The sequence below is a fragment of the Camelus dromedarius genome, chromosome 12 (assembly GCF_036321535.1).
Source record: "Camelus dromedarius isolate mCamDro1 chromosome 12, mCamDro1.pat, whole genome shotgun sequence".
Classification (NCBI taxonomy): Eukaryota; Metazoa; Chordata; class Mammalia; order Artiodactyla; family Camelidae; genus Camelus; species Camelus dromedarius.
This window is the reverse complement of record NC_087447.1, coordinates 70,399,663-70,413,032: the sequence shown is the minus strand read 5'-3', so window position 1 is coordinate 70,413,032 and position 13,370 is coordinate 70,399,663. Positions and strand designations below refer to the sequence as shown.

Below are 13,370 nucleotides of genomic sequence, written 5' to 3'. Positions count from 1 at the left end.
ATGTGTATGGACTTTGGCGTCATGTAAACTTGTAATAAAATTCTAACTTGATTCCTAAGAATAGTGTCCATGGAGAAGTTATGTGCAGAGACCTCTGAGCGTCTGATTTCTACATTTGGTTAAGTGACTAATTATAACCACTTTGCAAAGTTGTGTTAGGGTTAGTAATAGCAGGGTATCTCATACCTAGCTGGCCCTTCGTAAATACTAACTACTATTTTTACTTGAATACAAAACTCTGCACAAAACCAGCATATTTCTGTGAGATCTGCTCCCTTCCCTGGAAAGCTCTAAAATCATCAGTAATCTGGAGAGCCTCCTCCAGGGGATTCAAGCATTGTCATATTCAAGTATCAGTATAATCGGTGCACGCATGGAAAGTTTACAAAATAATTACCAACTACTGAAATTTTCTGTGTTACTATTATACCATAGAAACTTTCTGGCACCATTTTGCCTTTTGGATATTTCCTCTGCAAAGCTTTCGTTTAGACTTCAGCCAGTCTTTTTATAACCCACATGATCTGTAAGTGTCCAGAGTCCCCACTCACTCATGTTGTCAGCAAGCATTAGTAAAAACCACACTGTTGTTTATCGTGTCACGTCCATCTACCAGCACACACACATAAAATGTTTGAAGGCACCCTCGGCACAGGGACGAGGACCTGTTTGTTTTTTCTCTTGGTGCCAGTGCAGCCTCCGCGTTTCTCCCCATTGTAGGATCCCCTCTTGGTGGCTGTCCCAAGCCTGTTCTCCCAGCTGGCGATATGATTCAAATGCAGACTGATTGGGAAAATCCATTTGGCAATAGAAAACTACAGGTAACTTTTCGTGCCTGGGTGGACACATACGCCTTTGCACACAGTCACTCTTCTTGAAGATGAATGGGTTTCTATACCCATGTTTTTCCTGCACAGTGTTGGGGAAACCCTGCAGCGTCCTTGTGCTCAGTGCCCCGATGGACTTAAGGAGACGGCACCCCCTCCCCAGAGCACACGCTCCTGCAGAAACTTCAGGCACCGGGAGAGCTAGCCCATTAAGTGTCTTTACTTGCAGAGGACTGTGCTAAGTGCTACGTCTCTTGAAATTGAAGGGAATACACATAATCATTGCTTTCTGACATTTTGATCAAGGCGGTCATGACCTTCTCTTCTCAGTGATCACCAATTGCAGAATCTTAGCTACTTCTGGTTTTAGGTGATTCTGGTCTTAACTTTACTTATTGATCTGTTTAACTCATTTTCACAGTAATATGAGGCATACCTACTGAGAGCTCGGATCTGGACCGTGCTTCAAGCGCTCTTAACTCATTCAAGCTTAATGAATTTCTTGGCATTGTCAGTCCCATTTTACCTAGTAAATGAAACAAATTCAGGGAGGTTCAGTGACAGCTGCAAAGCAGGGAGACATGACATCAACCTGGACTCGGTGGTGCTTAAAGCCCAGAGACTCAGAGTCGAGTAAATGAGAGAAAGACAGACATTTAAAGATCGCCTTGATTCTTAGTCATCTAACTTGCTTTCTTATTTTTCATGTGGTAGATGTACTTCAGACATCCCTCTAGAGTTCCGAGAATTGCCTTATGATGAGGTCAGCTGCTCTCATGTCTAATCCAGCACCTTGCAGATGCCCATGCACTCATCCACTCATTTTCCAGTACATATTTGTCAAATGCGTACTGTGTGTCCAGTGACTATAGGTAGGCTACGCAACCCCTCTGCATCTCAGTTTTCACATCTGTCAAATGGGAAAAGGGTTTGTTAATTCCTTGAATTCCATGAGACCTGAGTTTGTGAAAGCATCTCACACAGTACCAGGCACATAGTAGGTGCTCGGTAAATCTCTGTTCGCTCATTGCTTAACAATATTTTTCAACCCTGACAATTAGGCATTGTCTGGTTGGGAACTTTGACTGTGATTTAGATTAACTTCTATAAATAAAAGCAGTAAGTATTTCCATTCTTCAGAAATTAAACCAGCAAATGGGTCATGAGATACATGATTTTAAGTTTAAAATACCCTGATCTTCCCTCATTAAAAGCTATAAAACAATTGTTCTTTCTAGATTTATTTGCACTTGCAGATTGGGGTTGAAATGTAGAAACAGTCTTCACAATTATGTGCTGATTTATAGAGCGGGGAAACTGAAAATCACAGTGAGGTGGTAATGTCCATAAAGATGAACAGACTCCTCCTGGGAAATTTATGATCCTTGAAAAAGGCTGAGAGTCCCTATTTGCTTGGTATAAAAATACTGCAATTTCTTACATAACCCCCCCTCCCACCCCCACCTAAAGCATCATAAATCTGGTGTTTAACATCAAAGTCAGCTTTTCAGCCCTTTACATAACAGGCTGTGGCAAGACGTATTCCTGAGCCCCTGAGACATGGATTGGGGAGCCAGCCTCCTGGATGCCACCCTTTGCCCTGTGTGTGCTTCTTCTAGGTCCCCTGGGTCCTGGGGCCAGTCATCTTCATGCATCGTGGTTCATCCTTGGTAGAGCTGGTTCTAGAACCCTACGTTCTCCATTCTAACCCGACAACCATCCATGGTTTGAGTCATTTCCACAGTGGTTATTGAGTACCTATTCCTTGCAGAGGAAGTTCGGATTGACCAGTAGGTCTTTAAAGGGCTTAAACTTTTTCTAATCGTGGCTTTGTGTTTATGAGTATCCACTCGGAATCACAAAAGATGGATATTCAAAGAAAATCAGAAATGTTTGTCTGGGGGGTGACCTAGTGACTCCAGCTGTTTTTTCCATTGGATTTAATTAGTTGTTTCAAATACTGAAATGGCACATGTATTTAGACTGCAAAAAAAAAAAAATGTTTTTTTTCAGTGGTACCTGTTTCTAATTGTTGAAACCAAGTGGTTTTAGAAGAGGTGGACTTAAATGACCTCCATTTGGTCCTTCTTCTAGGGCCAAAGCACTAGGAAAGGGGGAGATACAAAGGTGATTAACTCTGTTTTTAAGAACCTTACCGTTCAGTGGGAGAGAAATGCCTAAAGAAAGAAAAAGGTAAAACAAGGTCAACAAAGTTAAGTGCTTTTATAAAAGAAGGCAGAGAATGTGTATTGAATATAAAACAAGGGGTAAAAAGAGACGTAAGGTGAATGTGCCTTTTGACTTAGGCTCTAGAAGAATTTTAAATGACATAGTGGACTGAGATGCTAGAGAGGGTGAAATAGAGTGACAAAAGCATGGTGTTAGAAAAGGCATGGCCTTACTTCAAGAACTTGTCTTTCTCATCCCATTACCATGTGCTAAACCTGCTCTAATACGTAGGCTGCTGGCAAGTGCCAGCTAAAAGAGTTTATAGAGAATTTTACTGCTGTAAAGTCTTGATTTGGTTGTTTTAAGATGACTCCTGGCTATCTCCAAGAATATATGGAAATTTAATTGGAGACTAGCAGATTCAGAAAGAGAAAAAGGCTGGTAACACACATAACAGAATAAAGATTTAAGTTTAAAATACCCCGATCTTCCCTCATTAAAAGCTATAAAATAATTATTATTTTTAGATTTATTTGCACTTGCAGATTGGGGTTGAAATGTAGGAACAGAGTAAAGATGAATTAAAGACCAGCACAGTGGCAGATGACCAATAAACTTGACACCCAGAGACTGACCCAGTGAAACCATCCTCTCATTGAACAAAACAAGCAGTGAATGAAACATTCATGGGGAGGGAAAAAAGCATTTTCCTACATTCAATGTGAGGACATTATTTAGTTTCACAGTGAATTTTTGTATTCACACACAACACAAAATGGAAATGATCAATTTGGAAAAGACTTTCAAAGTGTTATTACAAGCTGATCTCCACCTGTGCTGTGCTTGCCAAGCTCGTGAAATATAGTATTGGCTTTATCTGCCCAATGGAAAGAATCTCTAGGATCTTATCATCTGTTCCCCCTGAAAACATTGCTATCAGTCCATCCATCTCTTTACGTGGACCTCCAACTGGTTTACATAACAAAGACTGCAGGTAGGTGAGGGCAAGAAGGAGATGGAGGAGAAATGAGGCCAAAATGAAGATCGTGAATTGACAAAAGTCCTCGCACTCCAGGTGGAAAAAGATGAAATTCGTTATATTTTTCAAAGTACCAAAGAAAAAGTGGGCTCTGTGCAGTTGCCTAGTTTATGAGCAACAACACGATGTACTTTTCCAGTAGAATCTGATAAATGCACGTGTGTGCACGGGGACACATGCTTGGGTGTGTGTAATTGACATATTGAAAATGACAGATCACTGCCTAGAAATGCACCTAGGAAGCCGGGTCGTTTGGACAGAGAGTGGGCCTCTAGTGGGAAAGCTCCAACGGGGCTCATGGAAGCTGCTCTTTGCAGCCTCCTTCAGATCCTCAGACTGGGGCTCACAAGTGCAGGAGTGATGGAGAAGCCTGGATTCAGGCTCTGGCTCCACTAGTGATTGGCTGTGTGGCTGTGGACAATTTTTCTTCTTACCCTCTCAGAATCTCAATTTTCTCACTGTAAAAGTAAGGGTAATAATGGTATGTAATTCATAGCATTTTTAAGGATTTCATGCAACCATATATGTGAGTAACTTTCCACGTTACCTGGTACTTAGGAATGTAAGATGGCCAGGATTAAAAAGACCAGGCTGACTCTCCTTCCTCCCACACCTACACATAAACAGATTAGAAACTGAATGAGGGTGTGCATTCACCAAAATACCACTTTTCCATACTTCCCCACCCCAGTGCTCAGATCCCAGAACTCTGATCACAGCCTAGGAACCTCTGTGACTAGGCTGCACTTTGAGGCTAGTGCTGGGAAAAAAAAAAAAAAAGGTGTTCCCTACGGCACTGTGCAGTGTCCCATGTTGGATTAATATGTCTGGAGGAGACTGTCAGTACACAGCCCAAAAAGCTTTACTGATGTCAAAGATCCATGAGAAGGCAAGACCCAAATTCAAAAGGACAGCAAAAGAGGAGGGAAGTTATGGCTAAGTGGGAGAATGCATGCTTAGCATGCACGAGGTCCTGGGTTCAATCACCAGGACCTCCATTTAAAAAAAAAGAAAAAGATAGCCAAAGAAGGATTATAACTTTATGTAACCTGGGTGAAGTAAGGGAAATTAGATGAAATTAATGGGCCTTTGAATTAAATTGGGAACATCCTTGCTGGTGTGCAGTGTTCCGCTGTGGAGATGGAAGCAGGAATGGGATAGGCAGCCCCTCTCCCTGGGTTTGCACTGTGTGGCCTGCCTCCCTCACCCCAGGCTCCCACCATAGCCTCCCTTCGGACCAGAGCTCTGACCGAAGCCTTAATTGCTGCTCAGTCCCCTGCCTGGCTCCCTGCTCTGCTGCCCTGCCCAGTCAGCCTTCTTTGATGGGAGAACCAGTCTCCCCTGCAGAAAGTCTGCAATGGTACTTTGAAGTTATTTGCATCCACTCTGAAGGGCTTCTTAGTTCTAGTTCTGAATTGAGTGCCTTGGCGGTTTCAATCGCCTGATAAGCAGGACAGCCGGATTCCACAGGAGTCACACTGGGCCACAGTTCTTAGTCGCATCACGATGAATTGGTGCATGACGCTGACAGCATGGTGAATCTCTTTGGGGCAGGTGGGCAACGGAAGTCAGCAGTGCTCAGTGCTAGTCAGTGGCACAGTTGCACGCTGTGAAGAGTTCTGTTACAAGATGAGCAAGGCTTGCTGCCTTGTCCTATCTGTTGAGTGGTGCTTTGGGACTTGGCTGAATTCCCATAGGGAAGCACGTGGGGATTTGGCCTGGGCGTATCCTGGGGATGAGGAGGTAGCTGTCCACCACTCCAGTCCTAGTACAGCGCCATGCAGGGAAGCTTGGTGGCTTGATTCCACACCAGGGAAGTCCGTCCTCTTTCTTCAGTTCTAAGTTGCCTGCCATCCCCCCATTCTGCCTAATATGACAGAGACCCCGAGGCAAAAGAGAATGGTTTCCAGACCAGTTTTCCCACTTGATTTTCACTTTGGGTAAGTAATGCCCACCTGCAGAGGGTAGGGGCCAACGGCAGGGAGTCCTGTGTGTCAGGTGCCTTGTGGCGGCTACACTCAAGTACACGCAGTCCTGTTACTTCCTTCCTGCCCACCCTGCCTTCCATGCGTCACGTCGGCTTCCTGCTAGCAGCACCGCTCTGCTCCCAGGTGTTAGGCAGAACAGATTCCCATCCCCACAAGCAGCAGCAGCCTTGGCCTCTGCGTCAGCCCCGTCCGCAGCCCAGGCATGCACAGCCAGCATCAGCATTTATCTCAAGGTGACACTTGCAATGGATGGTTGCTGCGCTTCTTAATCCATTTATGTAATCCTTTCTGCTTTGCTTGCAGTTATTTTCAGGGCTTTAGCAGCAATAAAATGGTTCCTTTCCCAAGACAGAGTTCATTCAATTTAAATCTGGATTGATTAGAGGTAAACTTATGACATGTCTTTACAAAGGAAGGGGGAAAAAAGCAGCAATAAATTATGCACAGCAATTATTTTGCATTTATTCAGCCCCCCCCCCCCCCAGTGTCCTGAGCTCAGCATATAACCCAGTCGGGGGAAAAATCCTTGCCCTTGAGGATCAAAAGCTCTTAGGACAGGGCATCAGTCCAATTGCCGTTTAATTCCTTAGTCAAGGGGCCATGGACCACATGGCCAGCCTTTTAGCTGACTTCATGGGGTCAAGTGGACTCCACCCACTCTTGCTTCCTTCTATTTCTGTTTCCCCCACACGCGTTCTACTGACAGCATCCTTAGCCTTTGACCATTGCCCTCAAAGAGTACTCTTTACTACTCCTCAAGCAGCTTTGGTTTAGGACTAAGATATTTAATGGGGCTGGAGTCCAGGGTTAGCCTGATGATAACTGCCCAGCGTTTGTGGGATTCCTCCGGGGGTGGCCTGGCTGCTGACAAGGGAGGTGTACTAGATAATGGTGGGCAGCCGGTGGGGACAAAGGACTTTCTTCTAACTGCATTCTTGTGAGAAAATAGTCATGTAGGTGCTCACCCACCAGAAGATTCGGGTGCCAAATAGGTGGATTTTTAGATGGATTTTGAGACCACAATTAAGTGGTAGTCTCTGTTATATAATAATATATATTTAATTCACGTAAATATTAATGACTAAAATTTGAAAATTTAGGGTGATGCTCTTAATTCATAGAAGTCCCAATAACCAACTCCCTGGATAATTATTTACATGGAATAATGGCCAGAAGAGAGAAACAGAGGAGAAAGGTCTGCAATTTTTTTTCTTTTAATTTTTGACCATTTGACTTTAAAGAGAAAAAAAAATGGGGGGAAATCAAAATAAATCAAGATGAATAATAATAACCAGCATTAATTGAGTACCAGGCACACTGCATTCAGTCCTTGATTATTGCTATGAAATAGGTAAGGTTATACTGTTTACATTTTATAGATGAAGAAACAGAGGTTCTGAGTGGTCCAAGAACTTTCCGACTAAAAAGGAGACATAGCCGTGATGCCAACTTAGCTGTAACTTCAGTGCGGAGCCCTGGCACTTAACCACTATGCTATACTGCCATCTAGGACCCAAGGCACAAATGTGCATCACGTTCGCAACCCCAAAAAATGCTATTTTCTTTGACATTCTGCTTGACCTTGGAGTTAAAATGAAGCACAAACCTTTTTATTCCCTTCATGTACTTGTAAAATTTCACCGCCAGGTAAATGGATTAGAGTAATTGTCCCTAATGTGTCCTCACTCTAATTCAAATTATGTTTAAGTAATGGCTTAAAGTCAGGACTTATTTAGAATCAAGAAGAAATATTTATACACAAATATATATGTTTTAAGATAAAGACAATTACTGTAAATTGCTGAATGTTTCATTTTCTTTCCTCTGCGCTTTTTTTTTTTTTTTTTTTTTTTTTTTTGCATTTAAAGCAGTGCAAGGAAACTTGAGCCAAGATACTAAGGTTTTGAGGGGCTTTTTTGTTTTCATTTTGTTGTCCTTTTTTTTTTTTTTTTTTTTTTGAAGGGCAGATAGGCTCAAAAGAGAAATCAGCTTTTCCGCCTCTGGTGTTTGGGGTAGTTATTGAGATCCCTAGGACAGATTCAGTCCCTGGGTTAAGGTTGTCATCACAGAATCTTCCCACCCTGTTCTCCAGAGCGCATGCTGTGTTGCTGCTCCCGTCCCATGCTTGCTTACCAAGTGCATGTGTCTCTTAACAGTCGACCTGGACAGGCTCAATGACGATGTCAAGCGCTACAGTTGCACCCCCAGGAATTACTCCGTCAACTTGCGAGAGGAGCTGAAACTGACCAACGTCGTCTTCTTTCCACGCTGCCTCCTGGTGCAGCGCTGCGGAGGAAATTGTGGCTGTGGCACTGTCAACTGGAAGTCCTGCACGTGCAGTTCAGGGAAGACTGTGAAAAAGTACCACGAGGTATGTCATTTTTCAGACGTCTTTGTTGCAGGGCTGCATTTAGCCTTTTTCAGCTGTGGTTCTGGGAAACAGGACCATCGCCTTGGTTGTTGGGGTTGTTCACTGCACAAGGGCACCTCCCCGGCTCGGGGGTGATTGGGAAATTGTACTTGTGCTAAATTTGCCAAGTAGGTGCCCTGGGGACGGTGTGATTCCATCCTGAAGAAGCGCCTCCTTTTTCTAAGCCTTATAATATGCCATGTAGGTTGACAAAAGTCTTGTTAAGAATATATCATCAACTATGTGATGCAGTAATCTGAGAGCTTGGCCTCCGTGTAGAAATGTGATTGGATATGACTGAAAAACTGACTTTGCTTTAAGCAAGTAAAAACTTGAATTCACTCAAGCACTTAAAAAATTAAGCAGAGTAAAGATAACAAAATATAAATTGTCAGAAAATATACTTTGTCAGAGACTTTTTCAGTCTCGAAATACAGAAATATTTTTTCTTCTAAAAGTACTAAATTTGCTAAATACTACTGAACGCTCTGGGAACTCTGCTCTGAAATGGTGCAAAAATAAAAAAAAGTAAATATAAAGATAAGAGGAACACAATGGAAATGTTATAGAAATCTGAATCCCATCCAGAGACCAAGCGACACTCAGAGGGTTGGAGAACTCGGATTTATTATGCCGGCGGGCCCAGAGGAGTTAACACTCCAAGTTCTGGACCCCGTCTGTAGGCCTACACAGGCTTTTATAGGGTTTTAGGTTTCAATTAAGTTTGTGCCATATGCAAATAAGGTGTTAGAAATGGACCAATCAGGAGTGAGCTTTTGGGACCCAGTGGAATTTTAGGGGTAAGTTTCATTTTCCTAGAAGCAAGCCATTTTACAGAAGTACAAAAGCAGGAAGGCAATGGCCCTGCCTGGTCCCTTTGTGGTTTTTCCCCTTCATAAGGAGAGCAGTAATTTTCGATAATAATAACAGCAAACAGACATAAGCTTTTACCGTGTGCAAGACATCATTATAAGCAGTCATTAGCTCTCTTGGCAGGTTCTCAACCATGCTGCAAGGGAACTGCAATTTTTATTCTCTTTTTATAGATGAGTAAACGGAGCCCTAAGAGGAGCAGTCGACTGACCAGTGTGACCTGGTCAGTGGCTCACAGAGCCGGGACCTAAACTCAGATCAGCTGGTTCTGGGGTCTGTGTTCTTATCACTAGTAATACTGCACTCTCTCCTCTTAAATATAGAAGGGAGGAGTTAGGCTATAGCTCAGGTGTAGAGCTTAGCATGCTTAGCAACCATGAGGTCCTGGGTTCAATCCCCCGGAGTACCTCCTCTAAGAATAAATAAATAAATAAATAAATCTTATTCCTACCCCCACCAAAGAGTTGGATAAATACATAGCACTTTACTAAGAATTAAAGAAAGAGTAGACTTCAGGGGAGTTAGAGCTCCTGACCTCGGCGGCAGCTCCGTTACTTCCTGATTGTGGGAGCGCATTCGAGTCACAGCAGCGCAGAGACGCAGTTTTCGTGTATGTGAGATCGGACTAAGCAATTGTATCTGATAATCCCCTGCAGGGTGGTTCTGGGGATCAAAGAAAATAGTGCCCATGAAGTGCATCTGTGAGAGGTGAAGCATCGTAGAGAAAATGGGTTTAAAAACATTAACTAACATACGAAGCAAACACTTTTCTTCGGAATCACTGTTTGAGTTGCTTTGCATTAGTATCCACCGAGCAAAGGACTGGATGGTGCCCCCTGAATAAAATCTCCAGCCTTATATGGCTGTTTTGTCTTCCTGAAAACAATACAACAAAAATAAGCTAGGAGGTGATCTCTGAGCTAAATGAAAAGGGCTACGTCATAAATGGTATTTTTCAACTTGGGAAATGTAGGTGGTTGGAGGCCACAGTCACCATGCTTACCTCCGACAGGGACACACGATTTTAGACCCGCATAGAGCGTGTTTTCTTAGTCACAAGAATTTCTTAACTCCACCCCATAGTTTTCAAAGGGGAAAAAAAAAATGTTCTCAGAGCCAGAGAATGCTGTTGTCTGTGTTCATTGTGTTTTATTTTTGTATGACCTGATGAACTCTAGATTGGACTTTGTCTTTGTGTCTAAGAACCTGAATTTTGTAACGCTGAGTCATTCCCCAAGGATAAGTGCAGAATGCAATAATTTGGTTCAAGTTAAAATAAGACCAGGAAGTGGCAAGATCTCTACCTTGTCTTAACAGTGAGGAAAAACCTGGGAGTTCAGGCCTTTGGTGCATTTGTAGAGTGCTTTGTTTTCATCTTGACTCTCTCCTCAGATAGAAGTTATAGCTTGATTTCTTAAATGGCTTAATGTGGAAACAGAAGAATTAAATATACACCCAATAGGACCCTTGCGTCCCCTGACAATTAACTCAGAAAAAATCTGAAGGGTTCTTTTCTTAGTTCTATTCTCGTCCCTCTACACAGGGGCTATTACCTGTAGATTTCTGTTCACAATTAATACCGACAAGGAGGAAGCCCTTGATCTCTTTGTTCAGTCACATGCGTGGGTCTAAAATGTTGCCATCTTTTTGAAATTGCTGTCTAAAGCATCTTTTTGAAACGTGTGATGGTATTTTTACTTCTCAGAGTCTACAGAGCTCTGAACAAAATCACTGCCGAGTTCTGGACAAAGGGAGCGAACAACATCAATCACTCGGTCAGTAACTGCACGCCTGGAGCCCACAGCGCTGGCACATTTTCCCCAGATTCCTAAAATACCCTGCAAACACGTCCCAGTGCTCACTGTGCCGGGCGCCCCGTGGAAAAGGGCAGTGGGCTTGTGCCATTTCCAGACGTGGGGATTGCTTGAGCTCACTCTCATTAGGGGAAAATCTTCGTCCTCTAGTCTCTTGGTTTTGGGTCTGTGTGCTGAACTCAGAGAAATGAGAAACCGGTTTACCCAGCTCCTGGTTGTAACTGATGAGATGTGAAATGAGATTTTACGAGAGATGAGCACCCTGAAGGGGGTGACTGGAATTCGTCACAGAGGCAAGCCTGTAGGACTCTCCACAGATATTTCAAGGCTCAACATTGAAGGAATAAGATTTAAGAAATTAAAATGTATAGTTATAAAATTATCAATAATTAGAATGATACGTAAAAGGAAGCTAATATTGTTCTTTTCACAGGCCATGCAACTTCCCCTGTAAGAATTTGAGCATTCTTCCCTGTGCAGTAAAAGGTTACCATCTGTGATATTTCTTGCTCTCAAAAGTTTGTAAAGTATTTTTCCACTTTCTTAGCAACCATTCTAGGCCTCTTGACATATATAGAATATAAAAAATACTTCTGAAGGTGACATTTAAAGAGGGAAGTTTCCAGAAAATACTGTGTAGACAGTTAAAGGATGCTATCATTCCAGTCCTCATCTTCCCTTGACAATGCATAATGAAAATTCCCTAGAAATATGGTGAGCTTTTTAATTAATATTTACTGGGGTTTTTTTGTTTTGTTTTTTGTTTTTGTTTTTTTAGTAATTTGGGCCCCTAGCTGGGTCCATTTGCTCAACAACCAAAAACTTAAAAGGCAATAGAGAAAGAAAGACAGAAGTTAGTTTTGTCCATCCTTCCTCTCATGGCTTTGTCAGGATGCTGACATCCCCGTGGTATCTAGGGGAACTTTATGCAGTGATGAGAGACTTCAGACCTGTACCACCCAGGATGGTAGTCACCAGCGAACGTGGTTAAGGAGCACTTGAAGTGGGTGTGATGCAAATGAGAAACTGAATTTTTTATTTTATTTAATTTTAACTGGTTTGAATGTAAATAGCTACACATGGCCAAGGGCTACCATACTAAATAGCCTAAGCCTAGACCCATCTCTGTCTCTGGCACATTTACAACGTCTAGAACCATTCCCATCTCTCGAAAACATGAAAAATGACTTTGGAGACTTCTTTTTAATTTTATATTGAATATAAGAATTGTATGTTAAAAATGTGCTGCCCGTTACAGCTTAAGAGTTAAAAGATGTTAGCAGATACTATAAATGAAACAAAATATTAATTAGAGGTAATGAAGTGCTCAGCTTGAGACTTGAGATAAAAGAATAGTACTTTTAATTTTTACATGTTTTAAGCATATGTCATTGAAACAAATTTAGCTAAAATTGCAAATTGAGATTAGGAAGACAGGAAAACAGTTTTTTGGAAAGCATTTCAACTCCTTGGCAAAGGCGATGAGTTTTGGGGTTATGATAATAATTAACTGTAACAAAAGTAAAGAAAATCTCTTTTCTATTATTTTTCTGGAAACAGCATTTCTACAGCCATATAGAATCTCCCTCCTTTTCCCCTTTCTCCCTCTTTGAGTGAGACCATGAGACAACTCTCTTGTGGGCCTTTCCTGTGTTTTCCTATAAGAGAGAGGACAATAGAAGAAAAAAAATCACATGACTAGATGTAGGTTCAAGTTTCAGCTCTGCCACACAGGAGGCCACCCAGAGCCAGCCCCAAAACCTCCCAGGGCCTCGGGTCTCCTCACTTAACCCCCTCGATAACCTACATTTTTTTAGTTTTTCAGATCTAAAATTATATGATATCCATGAACTGTTACACTCTGTCCTACTCCCCAAATCTTTTCTTTTCTTTCTGAAATTGTATAAGGAATATAAAGAGATTGGTGGTTGACGTGCTCAGTGAATGCAAAAGAATAAAGATAATCTGGAATAGTTAATGTGTATATGTTACCGAGTCCAAACTCCTGCTCGCCGCACGACAGGCCAGTAAATTGGGAGACGAGGTGCTGGGGCAAGGAATAATGACTTTATTCAGAAAGCTGGCAGACTGAGAGGATGGCAGACTAATGTCTTGGAGTCATCCTACTCAAGTCAGACTGCAGGCTCCTTTTATACTAAAAAGGGGCGGGGGTGTGGTTGGTTGTTGCAAACTTCTTGGTGTAGGATTTCTTTGTTCTTGGAATCCTTTGTTCTTGCAGCTGTCCATGTG

The 13,370-nt window shown here is 42.3% G+C and overlaps 1 protein-coding gene across 2 annotated transcripts in view; it reads left to right on the top strand.

Moving 5' to 3' along the window:
• The window catches only part of PDGFD (platelet derived growth factor D), a 222,971-nt gene that overhangs the window by 202,934 nt on the left and 6,667 nt on the right, over positions 1–13,370 (top strand). For both annotated transcript variants that reach the window (XM_064492855.1, XM_064492854.1), the window contains exon 6: positions 8,180–8,394. In XM_064492855.1, the coding sequence (XP_064348925.1) occupies positions 8,180–8,394 (215 nt within the window). The remainder of the gene's footprint in view (positions 1–8,179; positions 8,395–13,370) is intronic.